General features: G+C 36.1%; 2 protein-coding genes and 1 non-coding gene across 3 annotated transcripts; 1 reads left to right on the top strand and 2 right to left on the bottom strand.

The window, feature by feature from the left end:
- Positions 1–505: 505 nt before the first annotated feature.
- On the top strand, positions 506–2846 carry LOC122033868. Its single transcript, XM_042593024.1, has 6 exons — positions 506–808; positions 893–1118; positions 1205–1434; positions 1807–2169; positions 2271–2496; positions 2560–2846. Exons 1-6 carry the CDS (start codon positions 506–508, stop codon positions 2844–2846), a joined length of 1635 nt encoding a protein of 544 aa, XP_042448958.1.
- Positions 2847–6194: 3348 nt separating this feature from the next.
- On the bottom strand, positions 6195–16402 carry LOC122034667 (3-oxoacyl-[acyl-carrier-protein] synthase I, chloroplastic-like). The gene is made up of 7 exons (XM_042593987.1): positions 15790–16402; positions 14448–14879; positions 8112–8285; positions 7428–7541; positions 7252–7353; positions 6632–6698; positions 6195–6558 (listed from the first exon to the last, which is right to left on the bottom strand). Exons 1-7 carry the CDS (start codon positions 16240–16242, stop codon positions 6491–6493), a joined length of 1410 nt encoding a protein of 469 aa, XP_042449921.1. The 5' UTR covers positions 16243–16402; the 3' UTR covers positions 6195–6490.
- A 5583-nt stretch (positions 16403–21985) lies between these two features.
- Positions 21986–22091, bottom strand: LOC122035585. Its single transcript, XR_006127123.1, has one exon. It is a non-coding gene; the product is annotated as a small nucleolar RNA R71 (small nucleolar RNA).
- Between the last annotated feature and the right edge of the window lie 685 nt (positions 22092–22776).

Raw genomic sequence — 22776 nt, 5'->3', positions numbered from 1 at the left:
GTTTGCTGTTTGTTAACTACGAAAGTGACTTTGGTGTTTTTTCTTGTTTTTTTCTTATGCTAGCAAGTAAAAGGTCATAATTTTTTGCTATTGATAAATTACTGCTTTGCTAGATTGACCTCTCCTTTTTCGAATATACTAATAAAGAAATGTCATTGGCATTTTTTGCTTCGAACTAACAGTAGGAAGATCCTCATTTCAATAATTTTAATTTTGTCACCATTGTTACTAGTCTTAGCCACAGTTTTGTGCCTTGTTTACAACTTTATTATCTTGAAAATTGAAAGACACTTACATTGTAGGTAATATGAGGCAATTTGATATAAATGCAATCTTAGCCATAGTTGCTTATGCTGGTTATTTAGCTTGCATGCAATATATGACTCGACATGTGTCTCGTATTAAAAGACCAACTACCCAATCACAACGATGTAATGGAAATCAAGTGCGCCGAGAATTGATGGCTCAATTAGAAGCCCATTATAACGCACGCTCGGTAATACGCATGAGTTATGATGCTTTCACTCGATTAGTTGCAATACTTCGTGGAAGAGGACTTCTGAGGGATAATCAATACAGTTTTGTTGAGGAACAAGTTGCTAAGTTTCTACATATTTTAAGTGGTCAAGGACGTGTTCGATCAGAAAGTTTTTTCTTTCGTCGATCTACTGAGACCATTAGTCGTCATTTCCACAAAGTTCTTAGAGCTTTAATAACACTTCAAGATCAATTTTTAGTCCAACCAAATGGTTCTACTGTCTCACCACAAATACTCAATAGTGGAGGAAGATTCTATCCATACTTTAAGGTATTTTTAAATATAAATATTGTTTTAAATTTTTTTTTGTAATGTCACATGATAATGATTACTGGTTTATGTTGAAACTTTTAGAATTGTATCGGTGCAATAGATGGAACACATATCCGAGTGAAGGTTTCAAAAGAAGATGTGTCAAGGTATAGAGGAAGGAAAAACTATCCTACAATGAATGTCTTGGCAGCTTGTACTTTTGACTTGAAATTCATGTACGTATTACCTGGGTGGGAGGGCTCCGCTTCAGATTCAAGAATTTTAGATAATGCGTTAAGTAGAGAAGATAATCTAAATGCCCCTCAAGGTATTAAGTTTTTCCATAAATGTGTTTCATGTCTATTTAAGACTCCTGAATTTTTTTATATAAATATTTTAAATTCTATTTTTTAGGTAAGTTCTACTTGGCCGATGCTGGATATATGTTGAGGTCAACATTTCTCACTCCATATCGAAGCACTCGATATCATTTGAAAGAATATTCTCGACATCCGCCTGAAAACCCAAAAGAGTTATTCAACTTAAGACATTCCTCATTACGCAATGCAATTGAAAGAGCTTTTGGTGTTTTGAAGAATAGATTTCCAATATTAGCAGAAATGTCTAGATATAATGTAGAGACAGTGAGTGAAATTGTTTTAGGATGCTGTATCTTGCACAACTTCTTAGTGGATTTTGATCCAGATGAAGAAATTATTGCACAAGTTGATAGGGATCTCATGAATAATGAGCCCGATCATGGACTTGCTAATGGAGCAATTGCTAGAGGAGAAGATGGACGAAGGGGGGAAATCTTAAGAGACTCTATTGCCGCACAAATGTGGAATGATTATATAACTAGACATTGATTTTTTTTTGTGTGTATTATTGTTGCTCTTAAACATGAACTAGAGTTGATGTATGGTTTGATTTATTAGTTGTTATTGGATGTGACATTATAATGGATGATTAACTTTCATGTTTTATAATTTATTATTGTGTTATTTTAATTTCAGTACATTATAGGTGGTGATATGGATGCTGAAAAAGTTTTTGAAGTGGGAGGAAATGATTGTAATGCATACTTTAAGTGGACCACAGAAATGGATGGTGTGATGCTTGAAGTTCTTAGGGAGCAAAAGAGTAAGGGTCAAAAGGAAGATAGAGCTTTTTCTGCTGAAGTATATAGGAAGGTGGTAGAGGAAATTAATGATAAATTTTCTTTGAACATCAACAAAACCAAAGTGATGAATCGTCTCAAAACTCTTAAAGAACAAATGGTGCTATCAAAAGAAATTGAGTTGAAAAGTAGAATAGGATGGAATGATTCTTTTAAAACATTTGAGGCTCCTCTAGAGGTGTGGAAATCTCTGATAAAGGTATGAGTATTTTATTTCATTTCCTATAATATAGTTGGTAGCATCTTCCTTGCACATGCTTGTTTACGAACTTTCTTATTGTGATTTCCTTTTGTTACTAGGCCAATCCAAGGTACAAAAATATCAAAGGAAAATCCCTTCATCACTTGGAGATTCTCAGAGAGATATATGAGAAAGATGTAGCAACTGGAGCTCAAGCTGAGAGTGCTAGAGAAAAAGTACAAAGGTGGGAAAGGGAGGAGACTCATATTACTATTGATGAAATTGATGAGATGCAAGCAAACAATCATGTTTATTTGGATAAGTTTTCTACCTTTGATTTTGAAAGTGTGTCATCAACACCGGGATCATAATTTGGAATATCAAATCCTTTTGTACCTAATGCTTCAGTTGCGAAAGGTAAAAAAAGAAAAGCACCAATGACAAATGAGTACTCATCCCAATTAAATGAGGTGTCTTCGGCAATGAAAGATATTGCACAAGCTATTTTAAATACAAACACTCAAGTTTGGAAGCCTGCAGAAATATATGAAGCAGTAGCTAAATTGGGTTTGGAGGTTGACAAACTTTTTGAAGCTGTTGAATTGCTAAATGAACATCCTAATCTTATTGGAGTTTTTTTTGGTTTCCCAGAAGAGCTACGCTTGCAATGGTTAGCTAAAAAGTTAAGTTGGTGATTTTATGTATGTATTTTTTGGGTGGGAAAGTTGTTGTGTTCATACAATAACTTAACTTGGTACTTTGGTATATTTTTGGGGGGAGAAGTTAGGTTTGCTACGGTTTGGTGAATTATTCTTTGGAAGACTAATTAGAGAAATTTTGTTTATATAATCCTTTTCATTTCTCTTTTAGTTTCTGTAATCGAATTGATTTGTCACTGTTCCTGTTCCTAATTTGCTCTACAATATGAAGTATGAATTCCCAAAATATTGAAGACAATATTACACTTGGAAGGATTGGATGGTGACCTCAAGAGGACCCGAAGACTCAAATTCTGGCCGCCACTAGACGAGCTACTAGTTGAGAAATACAAGTTTCCTGAGGCTGATGCCTGCAAGTTTACCGAGTTCCTGTGCCCCCTACTTGACATTGCTTCAGAAAATCAGCCAACCGCAGCATAGTGTCTGCAGCATCCATGCCTTAGGATCAAAGATGCAAAGCCCCGTGGCGAACAAAATGAAGTCATTGTTGGAAAGCTGGAGGTTGGCATGACTAAGCTTAAAGTTCAGGTGAACTAAGAGCCTTTTTCTTCGTACTCGGCACACACATCAAGCATTCTCTTTGCGATGTTTATTCCTCCACACATTACTATGATGCGGTCGACATTGGATCGCTACGACATTATAGAAAGCAGTTTCAACACTGCAGCATGGTGGTGATGACAACATCAGCCTACCATAATTTTGTGTAAAATATATCTTTTTTATTGTACAATCTATTGTCTTTATTTTATATATTTTATTTAAGAAATAAATTTCCTTCTCTAAATTTAAAAAAGTATTATTTATAAAATTTAAATTCCGTGAATGATAGAGTAGCAGGTAAAAATTTATTAAATAGAGAATGATAGAGTAGCAGGTAAAAAATTATTTTATACCAAATATAAAATTTAAAATAAATTTTATATTTAAGGGAGTTGACGTGCATGCTCTTGCTGAGCTTTGCCTTTCAATAAGCTCATTGACGGATTAACCTATTTGTTGAGAATGCTTTGTTTGACCTTGTACTATGCTGTATTAGAAATTATGCAAGTCAACTTCTTAATGGTGTTCTGGGTTTCTAACAAGCTACTGTACGAAGTCAAATTATAGTTTGAAGCTTTGCTATGGTGTAATCGAATGGAAGAATAAGAGTATAAGTATCTTACAGAGTTTGAAGCTTTGCTCGAGTCATTTATGCTGACAATTTAAAACTGATATGCTGCCATCTGCTCTGGAACAATGAAAACTGGCAAATCTTACAGACATGATCTTAAAGCTGGTAAATCTTAGACTCAGCGATCGGAGGAGGCAGGGAGGCATGCTGCCATCTGCTCTGGGACAAGAGTGGTATGCTAACATTTTTTATGGAGTTTTTGTTATTAAATGGTTAGTTATAAGGATAAAATGGTAAATGTATAAGAATGGAATTCAATTCAAATAGATTCCAAATTAAGGAATTCAATTCAATTCTGTTATTCACTAATCCATTCCAAACATAGGAATTGAATTGAATTTCTGCTAGAATTCAATTCTTAATGGAATTCAATTCAATTCCTTCACTTAAGTTGTTTCCAAACAGGGTGTTAAGCAAATAAAGTCCTAGAGGTGCATTCTATGGGCATGTAAAAGATCTAGGAGCATGGCTTCCTATGGAGGTGTGACAAGCTGGTGAAAGTATTGAAAGATAGTGCGCTGTTGGGTAGGTAGACTTGAAGACATGGAGTCGTGACAAGCTGGTGAAGTACTAGATTATAATGAGCTGTGAGAGATTACGTGAGATTGTAATCTCAGGCTTCATATTTTGGGTAAATATCATTCAATGGATTTTGTGTGTGAACTTAGCTTGTAGAAAGCCTTTGACCTACGAAAATGCATTCCTAGCTTAGTCAATGCCCAAGCTCAATCCTAGAGCTTTATGTCGACATGTATAGGCAAAAGCAAGTAAAGTAAGAATCCTCGAGCATATAACTTTTGTGAGTCAATTGAACTGTGGTTAAGAGAAGCGCAATGACTTTTTATTTGAATTTAAATCGATTAAAGAAAATTTCAATCGATTTTTTATTTGAATTTAAGTCGATTAAAGAAAATTTTAATCGATTGTACCAGTTCTTGTTTGCAAACCATTTGAGTACTTTTAATTTGATATTCAGTTTGATAAAAATTTATTTATATTCGTTCAATATATATAAGATTAATTAAATAAATAAGCTTGAACAACTCGTTAAATTAAACAAACAACCTTGAACATATATGTATTCAGTTCGTTAACATTCATGAACAATATTCATAAATAACATTCGTGAATAATATTCACGAATCATGCTCATTAATAAAACTCTTATCACTATACTAAATAAATAAAATAAAAAAAAATAAAAAATAAATTTAAATTATCAAGCTAAAGTTTCTAACAATTAAATAAACTTGAATTTAGAATTTGATAATATCTAAACAAACTAAGCTCGAACTAAATTTGAATTGAGAGCTCAATAACATCTAAACAAATCAAAACTCAAGTCAAACTTCAAACAAACTCAAGCTCGTAAAAAATAAACCAAATCAAATTTGAACAATTATTTTAAAAACTTAGTTCATTTTAAACTTATCAAACAAACTTAAATACCCTAAAACTCAACTTATTTACCGCCTTAGATGTTATAAGGCTTCTTCAGCAAGTTGTATAATATGTTCTTTCCTTAGATTGTCGTTAAATAAAAATGTATACATCCTTATAAACATCTTATATTAATCACTTTAATCTTCCATCCACTTTTCTATATTTTAAGTTACTAACCTAATATTAGTTATGTACTAGTATCTTTACCAAATTGACCTATAAAAATGGAATCTTAGTACATCCATGGAACATTGCTGATTTTATATAGAGAAATAAAAGAAATAGGAAAACATACATACAAAAAAAAATTGACGTTTAAAAATCTTGGAGTATGTATGCATGACATAAATCCAGATGGGTAAAATGCTTGTAATCTCAAGCCATAACTACTTGGCTATCTAATGCCGAGGAAGGTGACAGCGGAGAACTTAAACTAGACTTTTATTTCATGCATGGAGATCAACAAAGACAAGAGGCAAGATTTACAATTCATCAGTGTCCTCTCAGGAAGGTTACATAAGATGTTATCACCATGATATCTAAAATTTGAATTTCGACATAACCGAGATAAATACCTCCTTTATGTGCTAGTCATTATTTTAATGATTAATAACCATTCGTAATTTAACTCTTTCGCATTAAGCCTAGGACGGATTGACAGAGATATTAGGGAGCGTATTCTCCTTTTTTACCACCAAGATCCACAATTCATCAGGAACTCAGGAAGTTTGACTATTATGTTCACTGGAAGGTAAACAAAAACAGAAAGAAGAAAAGTACCTTCAATTTAAGCTTAACGAGATTAACTTATTTTGGAACATGAATAAGATGGCCAAGAGTCTCCACTTATTAGCTCTGAAGAAAATGCTTCAACTGGAGCTACTTTTGCAAAAAAATAAAATAAAATAAAATAAAATCTCCACACAGGCATAATAAGAACTCTATGATTTAACTCTTCTACGATTAGGAAAAGCCAGCCCACTTAGAATCGTATGGAAGGTGATCATGGCTTGAAAGGTGCAAATGCCACCACTGAGTTGTGTCCTCCAAATCCAAATGAGTTAGAAATAGCTGCAAAGATATTGGCAGAATAAGGGATGAGAATATCAATGAGACCAAAGAGAAAGGGTGAGAGAGTACGTACCAACATTAACTTCATGCTGCTGCTTTGTGTTTGCAACTGTATCAAACTCAACTGATGGCTCAGGATTCTGTAGTTAGGAAAACCAGCATAAGTTAACCACTAATATAAACTAATGAAATTTGCATTCTCCATGTTCACTAATTTTACAAAGTATATTTTTAGAATTGTTCACTAACATAAAAGTATGACCTCTTCATTATAATCTTGAAAATGGAGAAGAATTTCAACTTTCTGTTATTGACAAAAGTAGAACTAGAAAGATTGGTATTATCATGGTTTCTTATATATTTCAGTAGCAACTACTTGATTTTTTCCTGAGCGAGAATTAGTCAATCAGCTTCTAATTGGAATGCATGCAAGTACTTAACCTCTTGGAGGATAAAGTTTTGGAGCCAACATATAAAGCACCAAACAAAGGATGTTTGCCCAGGTTTTAACTGTAACACTTGGTACGTTCTCTTCTAGGACTTACAAGTGAAACACCATATACCACATAGTTACTTTTAGAATTAATTAACTAAATTTTGCATACAGGGAAAAAAAGCGGTAGATAGAGAAGGTTATTAGAATGGGCTTCATTTAACCCAATTTTCCTCCTTATGAAACATTTTTATACTCACAAATTGGTTTATAGAAGGATGCACCCATCCGGTAGTTATGGCTTTCACAGTTGCAATGGCCTCAAGACCTCCAGATGCACCAAGGCAATGCCCTATCATGGACTGGAGATGGTAACACGTTAGACAAAGAGAAAGGAATAGAGAACCTTTGAAAAGGCTAAACAACTGGAGCTCACCTTTGTAGCGTTGATCTTGATCCCAGAAGGGTTCTTGAAGACTTGATTAATGGCATTTATCTCTGCTAGATCACCAGCAAGGGTGGATGTTGCATGAGCATTGATGTAATTAACCTGCATGCATGGTTTCTTAGGGAGGGAAATGATGCCAGGAGGATTCTTGTAACTAAGGCTCCAAAAGATCAGAGTTAATACAGATTGGAAGTAGAGAGGATCATCAGTTTTCCCATTTATTTTGTGTGGCAAGCATAGTAGTCACCCTACATAAGCATAATCGTCTATGCATGAAACAGTTCACTAAGAATTGGCAGCAAATTTTTGTGTATATATAATGATCAGTTAAAAGGAATAGAAGAAAAAGAATCAAATCCAAGGCAAAGATTTGATTCTATCAAGGTAAAGATATGCTCGAAGCATTTTAAATAGCATAGTTTAGAAAATGAAGGATGAAGTCCTTACACTGGCTCTCTAAAGTGTTAGTTTCAGATAGCTATATAATAAAAATAAACTAACAGCTCAACCAAATATCACCTGAAGAAGAATTGAAATTTTCTACATGGACTGGCCTACACTTAAAAAGTTTGGTACTTGATATGCTTTTGTGCTCATTTGACAAAGTTTTGAACTTCAAGTAATGTTTATGAGCCAGAATGTAAAAAAGAATTAAAAAAAGGGCTAAATTACCTCCTCTGGTGCCACACCAGCATCTTCAAGGCTTTTCTTTATACACGATGAAACTCCAAAACCATCAGCTCTTGGATCAGTCATATGATAAGCATCACAGTTCACAGCACCTCCAAGATATTCAGCAATAATTGGCACATCCCGCTTCATTGCATGCTCAAGGCTCTCCATAACCTTTTCCAGGTGAATTTGTAAGAAACAATGAAATGTAAAGTATGCAGAGAAGGTTTCGTGTTTAACCAAAGCGAAAGAAACTTCTGAATATCATTGGACCATGCAAAAAAACCTTAGGTGACAGATTAACATATTAGAAAATTGATAGCCCGTATTGAGCATGATGGCAAAGCAGACTTCATTATTACATATGCTCTTGTTTTAAAAAATCTAAACAAATTTGTAATGTCATACACAAACATCAGTGGCAGTCATTTTGTCAGCCTGATGATATTATGAACGCCGTAATGAATAGTATTGTTTTTGCATATTGTATATGCATAAGTGCCCTTACTTTCTAGGAGCACAATTCATCCTGAATAATTCCAAGAATTTCCTAACAATCCTAGAATGTTATGTATACTATTATTGGACGGTTGTCACAATAAAGAAAACTATTCAACTCTGAACTATTTATGATATATTTCCAAGGAAACACTACAAGAGTATCAATCTTCAAAATCGTATGCATGTGATGCTCATAGCAATATGTATGTGCTTCTCTGCAGCTTTTGACAAACTCTTTTGGAAAATTTGCCATTGCTAGCAGGCGTCTTTAACATTTTTAGAATGCACTTGTGCTATACACTAATTCATGGCTCAAAAATACAAAGCGTAACAAGGTTGTGAAGCATTAAAACAACTCTATCAAAATATATTCTCTCATGACTGCAAGCTGGGCTTGGTAAGACAATGAGAATGTAACAAAAAAATTAATTGCTAATAAAATATTTTTAAAAAAAAAAATTTGCCTTTGAACAACTAGTAGATGATATAGAATATTAGGATGCTTCCTAAATGATATCATGGATGCGTCAATTAGAAAAATGAACTTCCTTACCGGAGCTAACCCATCAAAAAAGTTCCATATAGAGCCCCCAGTTAGAACTACACCAGTCATACTTATTCAGATGTAAAAAAAGATTGATCGTGCAGGTTATATAATAAACCACTTGTATCTGGACTTGGGAATTCCTAATTATCATAGTTTAAGACAATGATCAAGCCTTTGATTTACAAATTATAATTTGCTCGCTACAAAATATTTCAGAAAAATAGCACAAAAATCACATTCAGATATGTTTACATATAAATAAATTATAAAGGGCTCATACAAGAAACACTTCAGCAAACAAAATAACAACCCAATCATCATCCAAAGAATTTAGGGGAACAAATGTTGTAAAATTACCCAACCTTAAATGCATTAATAACACAGTTGGAAACACTCAGGATGAATATAACTGAATAAAGCAGCATGGGCATAGATCAACAAGCATAAAATAGGCTTCTAATTTTGATTCTAAGCCACATTACAAGTCAAAAATTCTAATAAAAAAAAAGACGAAATACTTGTCGACAATGTGTCAGTAATAGACAATAAATTACAGCAGCTTAATTACCTCAGTAATTGATTCTCTAATAAAGGCTGTATATACTCTCAAAAATAGGAGATTTAGTTTACCATATTTAGGTTTAATTATCTCTGTAAAATATTGTAACTGATTCCCTAATAAACACTATACATACTCTCATAAATAGGAGATTTAGCCGTGTTGGCCTAGGGACGGGTTGACGGGAGTGCTGGGGCTAGCGAATCGTCTTTTGCCACATAAATAGGAGATTTAGGTTACCATATTTAGGTTCCTAGAATTACTCCATGTATCTATTTTCCTTGTATAGTTGGCAGTCTTACCTATATAATGAAAGACCTTCTCTAAAGAGAAGACCATTTTGTCATGGTATCAGAACCAACATCCAAGAAATCTTAGCCTTCTTAGTCATAGCCTTAGTAATTATGGAGAAGTCAGATCATGTAGGTGTCAAATTCACTAGGAAAAATTATGCTGCCTGGGAGTTTCAATTGGAGCCATTTCTCAAGGGTAAGGAGCTGTAGGGTCATATAAATGGCAGCGCCAAAGAAGGAGCTGCTGCTGCAGACAGGGCAGCTTGGGCTGTTAAAGATAATCAAATAATGACCTGGATTCTTGTTTCTATGGAGCCACATCTAATTCTTTCTTTACACCCCCATAAGTCTGCAAAGGCAATGTGGGATTATCTCAAGCGGGTCTATAATCAAGATAACAATGCAAGGCGTTTTCAACTTGAGTTAGCCATTGCTAACTATACTCAAGGGGATCTATCAGTTCAAGAATATTATTTTGGTTTTCTAATTTTGTGGAATGATTATTCAGATCTTGTTATAGCTAAGGTCTTTACAGAAAGTGTGGAGGCAGTACAACAAGTAGATAAAACCAGTCAAAGAGATCAATTTCTAATGAAACTGCGACCTTAATTTGAATCTGTTCGTGTCTCTCTATTAAATAAAGATCATGTTCCAACTTTGAACATCTGTTTTGGCGAACTCTTGCGTGAAGAACAATGGATCAATACTACTCAGAACATCATGGAGCAGACTCGTGTTACTTCTAATAATGTTTCAGTTGCTTATGCTGCATATGGCAAGGAAAAGGGAAAGGACTTTGGGCACATCATAAAAAATATGGCCATATTGCACTTCACTACCTGAGAAATTTTATAACTATTGCAAGCAATTTGGGCACATCATTAAGGAGTGTCCTACTCGTCCTCCTCGCTCTAACAAAGCCTATCATGCTGTTGTTACTACAGGTGCTTTACAACCTACTATCTCAGCTGCTGCTACAACAACTCCTGCTGCTCTACAGCCTACAGCACGTCCTCTAACTCGAGAGTCAGTGCAGGAAATTATTGTGCACGCATTTTCAGTAATTGGACTTCAAGATACTGATTCTGTATCGATTCGTGGATCATAGACTTAGGTGCCTCTAATCATGACTAATTCTTCTTATGGATTAAGTAATATCAGAGAATATTGTGGTTCTTCATCCATTCAAATAGCTAATGGTAGTGATCTACCTATTGGAGTAGTGGGTGATGTATCTTCTTCCTTTAAGGATGCTTTTGTATCCCCTAATCTTTCTGTGAAATTAGTATCTGTTGGTCAACTTATGGATCAAAATTGTGATGTTCATTTTACTCATAATGGTGTGTTGTGCAAGATCGGATGTTAGAGCAGTTGATAGAGAAGGGGCCTAAGCATCGACATTTGTTCTTTTTGCAATTACCTATTCCTTGCAGTTTTTCCTCATCGTTTGTCCAAGTTTTATTTTGTAATGAGTCTAGAGTATCCAATGAAATATGGCATAAGCGCCTTGGTCATCCTAACTCTAGGATTCTCTCTCATTTGTTGAAATCTGGTTTATTACATAAGAGAGTGCATTCTTCTACTGCTGATTGTGCAACTTGTAAACTTGGCAAAAGTAAAATTTTATCCTTTCTATCTGAAGGTAGTAGAGCTACACACAACTTTGAAATAATACATAGTGATGTCTGGGGAATTAGCCCTACCATCTCTCATGCTCATTACAAATATTTTGTGATCTTATCGATGACTAGAGCAAATATACACGGGTTTATTTTCTGCGCCACAAATCAGAAGTGTTTTCTATGTTCAAATATTTGTAGCTCTCGTTCAAACTCAATTTTCTGCTCATATACAAATTCTTAGGTCTGACTTAGGAGGAGAATATGTGTCTCATGGGTTCCAATCTTTTCTGCAATCTAGAGGAATTATCTCTCAACGTTCGTACTCCACAACAAAATGGAGTAGCTGAACGAAAGAATCGTCATCTTTAGATGTTGTTAGGACTTTGCTAGTTGAATCATCTGTTCCTCCTAAGTTTTAGGTAGAAACACTCACTACTGTCATTTTTCTCATCAATAGACTTCCTTCTAAAGTTTAAGATTTTGCGTCACCATATTTTAAGTTGTATCGTCATCATCCTACTTAAACAAATCTTCACATTTTTGGGTGTGTTTGTTTTATGCATCTTCCTCCAACAGAAAGACAAACTTTCTGCTCTATCTATTCGTTGTGGTTTCTTAGGGGTACAGTGTCACACAAAAAGGTTTTTTACGCTATGATTCCACTACCAATCGGGTTCATGTTTCAAGGAATGCTTTATTTTTTAAAAATCAATGGTTCTTTCCTCTATCTTCATCTCCACAGTCTTCTTTCCAGCTCTTGCCTTTTTTTGATGATACTTCTGGTGCTCCTAATACTCAGGTAGCAAGGTTTAAGCAAGGCATTGTTTACCATTGGATTTCCATCCCAGAACATGGATAATCCTACATCCGCCCTCTCGGCTACTCTCTCTTCCATTATTGTTCCTACTAGATATTCGCAGGCAGTCAAACAGGAATGTCGGCAGCAGACCATGCAAGAAGAATTATGTGCTCTTGAAGCTAATAAGACTTGGGAAGTGGATGATTTTCCTACTGGTGTAACTCAACTTGGCTGTAAATGGGTTTATTATGTTAAGGTTAAGTCTGATGGGACTTTAGATAGGTACAAAGTTCACTCAGTTGCTCTTGGCAATAATCAAGAATATGAAATTAATTATGAGGACTTTTGCTCTAGTAGCCAAAATGACTACCATACGCACTATTTTGGCTATTGCGGCTTCACAAAATTGGAGTTTGCACCAAATGGATGTGAAGAATGTATTTCTTCATGGAGATATCCAGGAAGATGTTTATATGCGTCCTCCTGCAAGTTTAATTTCTAACTCTACTTCTAAAGTGTGCAAATTGCGTTGCTCATCGTATGGTCTAAAAAAGGTGCCCTATGCATGGTATGAGAAATTCACTTCTGCCTTACTCAAGATTTCTTTTCTAAAAAGCAAGTGTGATGCATCTTTATTTGTAGGGTATTGTCATTCTTTTAGTATATGTTGATGATATCATTAATCACGGGTACTGATTTAGTTCTTATCTCTCAACTAAAGCAATGATCTTTTCACATGAAAGATTTAGGCTCTCACACATATTTTTTTAGTATAGGGATTAATGTTGGTTCCCATGGTATTTTTTTGTCACAACACAAACACGCTTAGGACTTGGTGGCAGCTGTTGGTCTCCAAGAATCCATTCCCCTTGATACTCCGATGGAGCTTAATTACAAACTGCGGAAAGAAGAGGGTGACTTGTTATCAGTTCCTATAGCCTATCGAAATCTTGTTGGCAACCTAATCTATCTTACTATTTCTAGACCTAATATCTCTTATGTAGTACAACAAATTAGTCAGTTCGAGACTTCTCCTAGGCACCTACACGTGGCTGCAGTTCGTAGAATCATTCACTATGTCCATAGCACAATTTATCATTGACTTTTTTATCCTGCTTTTACTTCACTTGATCTTGTAACATATAGTGATGTTGATTATATAGGGTGTAGTGATATCGGGCGTTCTACAACAAGATGGTGTATGTTTCTTGGATCAACGCTTATTTCTTGGAAAAGTAAAAAACAAGACGTGTAGGGTGTAGGGTGTAGGGTGTAGTGATACAAGGCGTTCTACAACACGATGGTGTATGTTTCTTGGATTAGCTCTTATTTCCTAGAAAAGTAAGAAACAAGACCATGTTTCTAAGTCCTAAGTCTGAATATAGAGCTATATCCCAAGCTTGTGTAGAAATCCACTGGCTCCGTGGTCTACTAACTGAGCTTGGTTTTCCTCTATGCAATCCTACTCCTCTTCATGCAAATAATACTAGTGTCATTCACATTTCTACCGATCCAGTCTTCCATGAACATACTAAGCATATCGAGGTTGGTTGTCACTTCATCCGTGAGGCTTACGAAGCTAGGATCATTTCTATTTCTCATGTTTCTACCCATCTTCAAGTGGCAGATATTTTTACTAAGGCTCTTTCACAGCCAAAACATAAATTTCTTAATGACAAATTAATGCTTTTGGATCACCCACACCAATTTGAGGGCAGATGTTAGTAATAGGCAATAAATTACAATAGCTTAATTAGCTTTGTAATTGATTCCCTAATAAAGGCTATATATACTCTCATAAATAGGAGATTTAGATTTCTATATTTAAGTTCAATTATTGTAATTGATTCCCTAATAAAGGCTGTATATACTCTCATAAATAGGAGATTTAGGTTACCATATTTAGGTTCCTAGAATTACTCCATGTATTTATTTTCCTTGTATAGTTAACAATGCTATATATAACAAGAAAAAAATGTGAGAAAAAGGAAACAAGGCAGCATGGAAATACATACCAGTATTCCAGCACCTTCACCCATAACAAAGCCATCTCTATCTTTGTCCCATGGCCTTGATGCAGTTTGTGGATCATCATTTCTCTGAGACAGTGCTCTGCATGCAACGAACCCACCAATACCAATTGGAATAATTGCAGCTTCAGTACCACCCGCAAGCATTATATCAGCCTCTCCTCGACGAATATGGTTAGCAGCCGCATAAAAACAATAATTGGAGGTTGCACAAGCAGTTGAAATTGAGTAATTTGCACCCATAAAACCAATATCCATTGCGAGTAAGGCAGAACCCATGTTTGTTATGGAATAGGGAATGAAAAAGGGAGTTATTTTCCTATGTCCTTTCTCTATAAGAGCTTGAACACCATCTGAAAATACTGTAAGACCACCCATGCCTGTGCCAACAAGAACCCCAGCTCGTACCTTGTCAATCTGCCACCAGAGAAATTATTGGTAACAATGATCAATTTGGTAGAGAAACTGTGTACAGATTAAGAGACACAAGTTTGTAATGGAACATTCAAAGAGAAGTTAATGAGAAACAACAATAGACCATAATGTCCCAATTATTTAGTTTTGGTTTGTCAGGGAATAAAATCAGCTAAACTCAACAATCACGAATGACCACTTCTGATGAGAACATGTTTGTTCACTGAAATTTGAAACAAAAGGCTTTCGCAATCTAAATTTGGCAAATACATGATGGATAAACAACAATTAAAATATATCAACAATTATCTACTATAGTAGATACATGAACACTAAGCTTCTTCCTATCCACTAAAAATGCAGCACTTGAGGGGGAAAAATGCAGATATGAAGCATATCAAACCAATGGCAATCTTCCTAATGACATGATTATGCCTGTTGAACATGGAAAAGGAACTATTGCTTTTCTATGATTATTGGATATGCCAAACACTATCTAGATAAGAAGGTGATATTATCTACCCTATCTGTTATATCTTCGGCATGTTTAATTAAATAGATCAGGTGCTTATACTTAAAACTAAAACAACTGAAAATTTGGGCCACCAGTAAATAAAACAAAGATTTGTATGATAATTTTCAGCATTATCAGAAAGTAGTTCCTACCAATCTATAAGTTAGATTCACTCTAATTTCATACATTAATTTGGTATCCATGAAACAATTCCAATAAAAAATCAAAGTATCCACAATGTAGTTAATAAAATTCTTAGATTACCAAGATTTCAGCATCTAAGAAGTTCCATATACAAAAAAGTAGCCGACTCAATGGATAAGTAGTCAGTCGAAATAAAAATCAGAACAAGATCTCCTGCTGCATTTGCATTTCGTTATAAAAACTGAAAGCCCATACCTTGCCAAGTGCTTCACTGCCGATAGCAAGGCCAGCGCTCTCAAGGGCCTTCTTGCCACTGACGAGGCAATATCTCAGGCAGTCATCAAGCCTCCGGTCATTCTTCCCGTCAATGTACCCTTCCGAAGAGAACCCTCTGATCTGCCCGGCGAACCTGGTAGGGAATTTGGAGGCGTCGAACCGGTCGATAAGCCCGATTCCGCTCACCCCTTCGAGGAGCTTCTCGTAGTATTCGTCCACGTTGTTCCCGAAGACGGAGACGAGTCCCATCCCAGTGATGACCACCCGCTTCTTGGGATCCGTCTCGCGGCGCGGTGCCACGGCAACGGAGGCACGGACTGGTCTGAGTCGGCGTACGGAACATCGACGGCAGAAAGTGGCCGGGGCGACCAGTGGAGGGGCGGGTGGTTGGAGGCGGAGGCCATCCATCGTGGGTACACGGAGAGTCTGCATATCGGCGCAAGGCGGAAACCTGAGAAAGAGGAAGGAACAAGCAGAGTAGGTCGGAATCGGAGTCGGAGTCGGATCGGTATATAAATGGCGAGGCGTTAATAAAAATGCGAGTTCTCAATTCTCAACGGCGAGGAGGCGGCGTCGAAACCAAAGATTGAAGATGGCTGAAGGATATGATCCAGTGTTATCGAAGGAGCATCAATTTTCGAAATCGCCGCATATTTTAAGACACGTGTATGATTCAGGGATGCACAGACGTCGTGTCTTCTTGTAACTAGCCCTCGATGTTTAACATTAGGGTAGCTTTTTCGGTATACCTGTGTCTGGTCCTTCGGTTCGTCCGTCAGAACAGGGAACACCATCGACGGTGAAAATTAAGAGTTTATTTAATTTATTTATATAATTTCTTTCAAAAATTATCATAATCTCATCTATATTTTTCTATTCAAAATATTTCTATATGCTCTGCTTAGACCATCTACTTTATAAAAAATAGCATCATCATAAAATTACTTTACAAAATAACATTATATTGAAATTACTTTTACATAAAATAATACCATCTTAAATTTACTTTGTATAAAATATTAACACATTGAAGTTGTTCTAAGGTGGTGGTGTAGCAATTTTAACTAAAGTTGAATCAAAATTATTATAAGATGAAGGTGTTGGACAATTTTATCCTGTTTTAAGGCTTATAAAATTTGTCTTTTCGGGATAGTCTAGTAGTTAGCATATGAGATGTTGCTATCATAAAGTTTGGGGTTCGAATTTTAACATAGCCGAAGTAAATATCTCCCTTATGTGCTGTCAAGTTATTGAATTGTTTGAGCTATCAAAAGGTCGAGCTACCAAGGAAGGCCAAGCTATCAGGGAAGGTTGAACTGCTAGTAGGGCCAAATTGTTAGGACTGTTGAGTGACCTGAGCAAGTCAAGTTGTTGAGTGTTCATCGAGTGCTCGAGTAGGTCAATCTCCTCAGTGACCCAAGTGAGTCTATATCTCCATAGTAACTTGAGTGGACCAAGTTATTGAGTGGGTCGAGAAGGTCTAACTCTCGAGCGAGCTGAGTGAGCCTAGTAGATGGCTAGGCAAAAAACTTCCAAACAGGAGGTCAAGCGAAACTGTGTCGAATTGCCGAGCTGGAAAGCCAAGTAGTGAGGTACCAAGCAAGTAGGTGAGATCATCAAGCGGGCTAGTCTGCTAGGCAAGAAGTAGGGCTATCAGGATGGGAGGTGAGACTGCTGAGCGAGAAAAGAGTTAATCACTACTGAGGCTTGTATTAGATATAGTTTCCTTAAAATAGATCAATCCCCTCCGATAGTACTTCGAGGTCATGTTGGACTTCTAATTTTTAGGATACAATGAAATGATTATATAGACAACCAAACGCTAGATGTTCATGGTGAATCAAGCATGGACCTGAATACTATCATTGAAAAACTGTTGAGTGCGTCACTCGGCAAGTTGATGAAGCTTTTGTTCTTGTTGTTCTACTTATTTATGCATCTGTTTTCTTGCCAAAGAAAGAACCTCTATATATAAGGTTCACATCATTGGCTATATTGAATGATCGAGTAATAGTCATTCATTGCCTCCAACTGACTAAGTCATAACGCCAATAGCCAACAATTAATGTTTCATCATTTCACTCGAGCGGTTACGAATTCACAATTAATTGCCGATAGTTTCAAATTTGGCACATTAATGAATCCATTACACACTTAAGCAGATAGCAAAATAGATTTCAATGGCAAAATATAGGTTGATACGTTTGGCCAAATTTTTCTCGATAGATCTGATATTCGACGCACATAGATCATGTCGCACATAAATCGACCGGATCCTAAATTTATACCCCTATGAATACAAGCGTCATATATATTCACAATCTCATAATCACAATCCACTGCACCGAAAACTTTCATAATAGTCTCTCTTCCGTCCACAACTTTTCATACCCATGTTTTTCCTACAGGAGTTGCTCCAGTCAAAACTATTTTAATCAAAATTACTCTAAGATTAATTTTTAATTTGGTCAAAACAGCTTAGTATTTTATAAATCAAATGATGCATAATAAATTTTGGAAGAAAGGAGTCCTTGATTTGATGTATTGATTTATTTAATTTATATTGATTAATTTTGGTTATCAATTCCATTTTATAAAAGTTTTTCACTGACAATCAATTTAAATTGAGAAATACTCATAATGAATGATTCATTAATCTAATATTCTCTCATCAATTATTTATCATCTCCAAAATGTAGCACAGATGATGGACACATGATTTCTTTGATGTAATGATTAGGGATCAATTCTCAAGATGATAAAAATGAAAAGGAATTATTTTTTGATTTTATATCTTAAAATAATTTTTAAATTTTTAATTAGATGAAAATTTAATAAAAGCTCTATTTATTATTATTTTTATTAAATGGGTGCTGTTTTTTTTAACAAAATAAAAAAATAAAACAATCATATCATCATGTTTCTTATTAAAAATTTCCTTATTTTGACATTGTTATAACAACTATGAACAATGTGATAAACTAATTTTTTTTTAATGGGTACAAAAATTATATACATCGAGCACTTTTTATAATATTTTTTATTATATACATCGAGCACTTTTTATATATTTATTGCGTAAAGATGTGGGGGCAATATCTCTCAACCTCTAACACAGAAAAAAAAGAGGTGGGACCAACACCTCTCAACCTCTAACGCAGAAGAAGAGGAAGAGAGAAAGAAATTGTGCGAAACAATGAAACAAAGATGTATAAGAAAGAGCAAACACGAGAAAGAAGAGAAATAAGAACAGTTACCATGATTCGGCAGTGTGCCTACTTCATAAAAATGGCCAAAGATTTATTATAATTCTCTCTGCATAATTGAATCATATTCAATGATTCTCGTGATATAATAGGTTTATAATGATCCCTATAAATATTATCTAAACCCCAAATCCAGTAAAATCGTAACTAATTTCTGTTATGAAAAATCACAACTGAATTCTGTTATGAAAAATCTTAACAGAATTATGTTATAAAAAAATCATAACAGAATTCTGTTATGAAAAATTTAATAGATTTTTTCTTCCACGACGTCTCTCATATTAGTCATCATCCAGATATGAGTCACTCATCAATAATTTCCACCATGACGAATATTCATTCCTTCGAAGAACATGAGTATCTGAATAAAACTCTATCTGGATCTCTGGGTCTGAGCTTCCTTCCTCTAACATCTAAAGATATGGATCAAGTTCAAGTAATGCTTGAACTTCTCTATGGTCACTGACTTTATCAACATGTTTATAGCATTATCTGCAGTGTGAAACTTCTCAAGTTTAATTTCTCCAGAAGCAATCAACTCTTTGATCTTGTGAAACCTCACATCAATGTATTTGGTTCTCGCATAATACATCTAATTCTTCGCTAAATAGATAGCAATCTGATTATCGCATAATAACTTAACTCTACCTTATTGAATACCTAGTTGTCTGACTCTATGGTAGACAATGCAACAATAGATGTATCATATACTTGATGTGCGTAAATATTATGATCGTTTATGCATATTTTAACGCATATTCACTTGCTTTATACGTATGTATTCTTTGCATGATCATCTTTTTTATCATGTACTCATCATAAATACTCTTTTGTTCGGATATCTGCTCTTTGTTTGGTTTTATATTGATAGGGACAACTTTCAGAGCAAAAACAGCGATTGTCGACGTACCGGAACGAGGCAGAGAACATGGTCGTGCAACCTCGCACGACCGTATGGCCAAACAGAAGAAGGACAGTGCACGACCGTGCAACTCTTGCATGGTCATGTGGCCAAACAGAGAAGGATCAGAGCATAGCCGTGCAAACTTGCACGACCGTGCCCTCCATGACCAGCAGCCAAGCAAGGAACAGCCGTGCAATCCTGCATGTACATGCCCCAGAAGCCGAGCCCTAGATCCACACGACTAGAGGCAGAAGAAGGCACGACCATGCCACATTCGCACAATCGTGCCGCGACGCTATGCCCTAGCCTATAATAGGGTTTTAACCCTTCTCCTCAAGAGGGGAGAGTCGGGAAGCGAGCCATCAAAGGAAGAATCATCTTGGTGTCATTCCATGTCGTCCAGGACCTCTGTCCAGCGATCCTTCATCACCACATCAACTTCAGAAGCAAAGGATTGGATCCGAAAATCACTCGTCATCATTGGATAAGCATACTTTCTCTTTCTCTCTTCTTGTTTGAGAATTGTATGCTTAATTACATTATGTCTTCGGGTTTTTCTTCGGCGTCTATGGAGTAGATTCCTTGTTCTAGGATTAGGGAGTAGTTGTGGATTGGTTTTGATGTAAGACTCACATTTATGCTTTTATTCATTGGATGATTTCGCTTGCTTTGTTTCAAATATTATGCATGCTTGTTGCGTATTAATTGATTGTATAGGAATTTCTAATCTCATAGAGAGAGTATCTTAGATCGTACACCCGAGAGGCCCTAGTAACAGGGGTAACCCGTTCACAGACATCTAGGGTACTTCCTTGAAAGGAGAGACAACTTCTCCACAAGGAAGTAAGAGACCAAACTAAGCTCCTTATTTCTATCCTTAACGACACCAATTAGAGTTGCGCTTTTATGATCTACTGAGGCACCCTAGTGACAGGGGTTAACCGTAACAAGATTTCATAGGAATCTTCTTTATTTGGTACTTAAGGATAGATGCTTTAGCTTCTGGCGAATGCATGTTGATGGATAATGAGTAAAGGATAGAATGTGATACATCAATACCACCACAATGAAACTGAACTCCTAGAACTCTTCATAAACCAAGTTAATTACTTCTTTTTTGCTAGTTCTCGTTTCTGCTTCCCAATCTCTTTTCTTTAGATAACTTACAACCATCGGTAGTTTAGCTAATCCTAAGTGAACCATTGCTAGTGCTTATAACCAGTCCTTGTGGGATCGATAATCTTTAGTACTAACGACGAATCCTTGCACTTGCGGAGACGTAACAAGTTTTTGGCGCCGTTGCCGGGGACTGCATCTATAACATTAGCAAAAATCATATTAGATTAGACTAGACTGTATTTTCTTCTTTTATATTTCATTTTTCTAATATTTTGTATTTTTAGAGATAAATAATTTTATTTTTGTATTTCTTTATTTTCTGCATTTATATTAAAATGCCTAAAAAAATTATTATTTCATGTTTTTTCTTTACTATATTCCATATCTTGTTTTTGCATACGAAGAGCTAATCTTTCAAGACAACTTCTACCATTCGATCCAGAGATTGATAGGACTTTCTTGAGAAGAAGAAACTTGCAAAAAGCATTTCAAGCTGCACAAGAATCTTTAGAAATGGCTGACAAACTGTTGAAGGATTATGCAACACCTTATGCATAAGGGGTTTGATCTAGCATCACTCGACCGCTAATCGAAGCCAACAATTTTGAAATCAAGCCTGCAGTAATCCACATGGTCCAGCAGAATCAATTTGGAGGAGGATCGCACGATGATCCAAACCATCACTTAGAGCTTTTCTACGAGATTTGTGGAACTATGAAAGTGAACGGGGTCCCTCCAAAATCAGTACGGTTGCTTCTTTTTGGATTCTCCCTGAATGACAGAGCCAAGCAGTGGCTAAACTCTCTTCCAGCAAATAGCATAACATCTTGGGAGCAGTGTGAGCAGAAATTTCTGGACAAATTCTACCCGCCAAACAAAACTGCCCACATGAGGAATTTGATCGCAAGTTTCAAACAAATAGAGTTAGAATCATTATTTGAAGCCTAGGACAGGTTCAAAAGTATGCTGAGACAGTGCCCCCATCATGGCCTTGAGAGATGGTTGGTTCAACATACATTCTACAATGGAATCAATTATCACACAAAGGTATCCCTCGATTCTGTAGCAGGAGGAGCATTAATGAACAAGAGCCTTGATGAAGCTAAAGAGATTATAGAGAATGTGGCATAGAACCACCATCAGTGGGCAACCGAAAGATCTGGTGGTTCTTTCTCAGAAAATCCAATAAAAGTGTCAGGAAAATTCGACGTAGATGCAGTCACACTCATGTCTACAAAGCTAGATGCTCTGACCAAGAAGCTTGAGGCTATGGGGAACAACACGACCAATATAATAGTTTGTGTTTGCGAAACTTGCAAAAGTATGGATCACACTCAAGATACTTGTGTTGGTGCGGTTAGCACTAAGGATTTAACCCAGGTTTTGATAAATGACAAATAGGTTAAGTTAGTTTTGTTATTGTCTGACACTTTGATAGAGTGTGCAGGAGAAGTCCAGACAGGTCGACGGGCTGACCGGATGTCTGGCACGAAGTCCAGCTAGGTCGAAGGGCTGACCGGATAGCTGGCGAGAAGTCCAAGCGGGTCGACGGGCTGACCGGACTCTTGGCAAGAAGTCCAGCTAGGTCGACGGGCTGACCGGATAGCTGGCGAGAAGTCCAGACGGGTCGAAGGGCTGACCGGACGTCTGGCAGGTAAGTAAGGTAAGTCACTGGAG

The sequence above is a fragment of the Zingiber officinale genome, chromosome 11B, assembly GCF_018446385.1.
Source record: "Zingiber officinale cultivar Zhangliang chromosome 11B, Zo_v1.1, whole genome shotgun sequence".
Lineage (NCBI taxonomy): Eukaryota > Viridiplantae > Streptophyta > Magnoliopsida > Zingiberales > Zingiberaceae > Zingiber > Zingiber officinale.
Note: the sequence above shows the minus strand (reverse complement) of the source record. Positions and strands in the feature narration are given on the sequence as shown.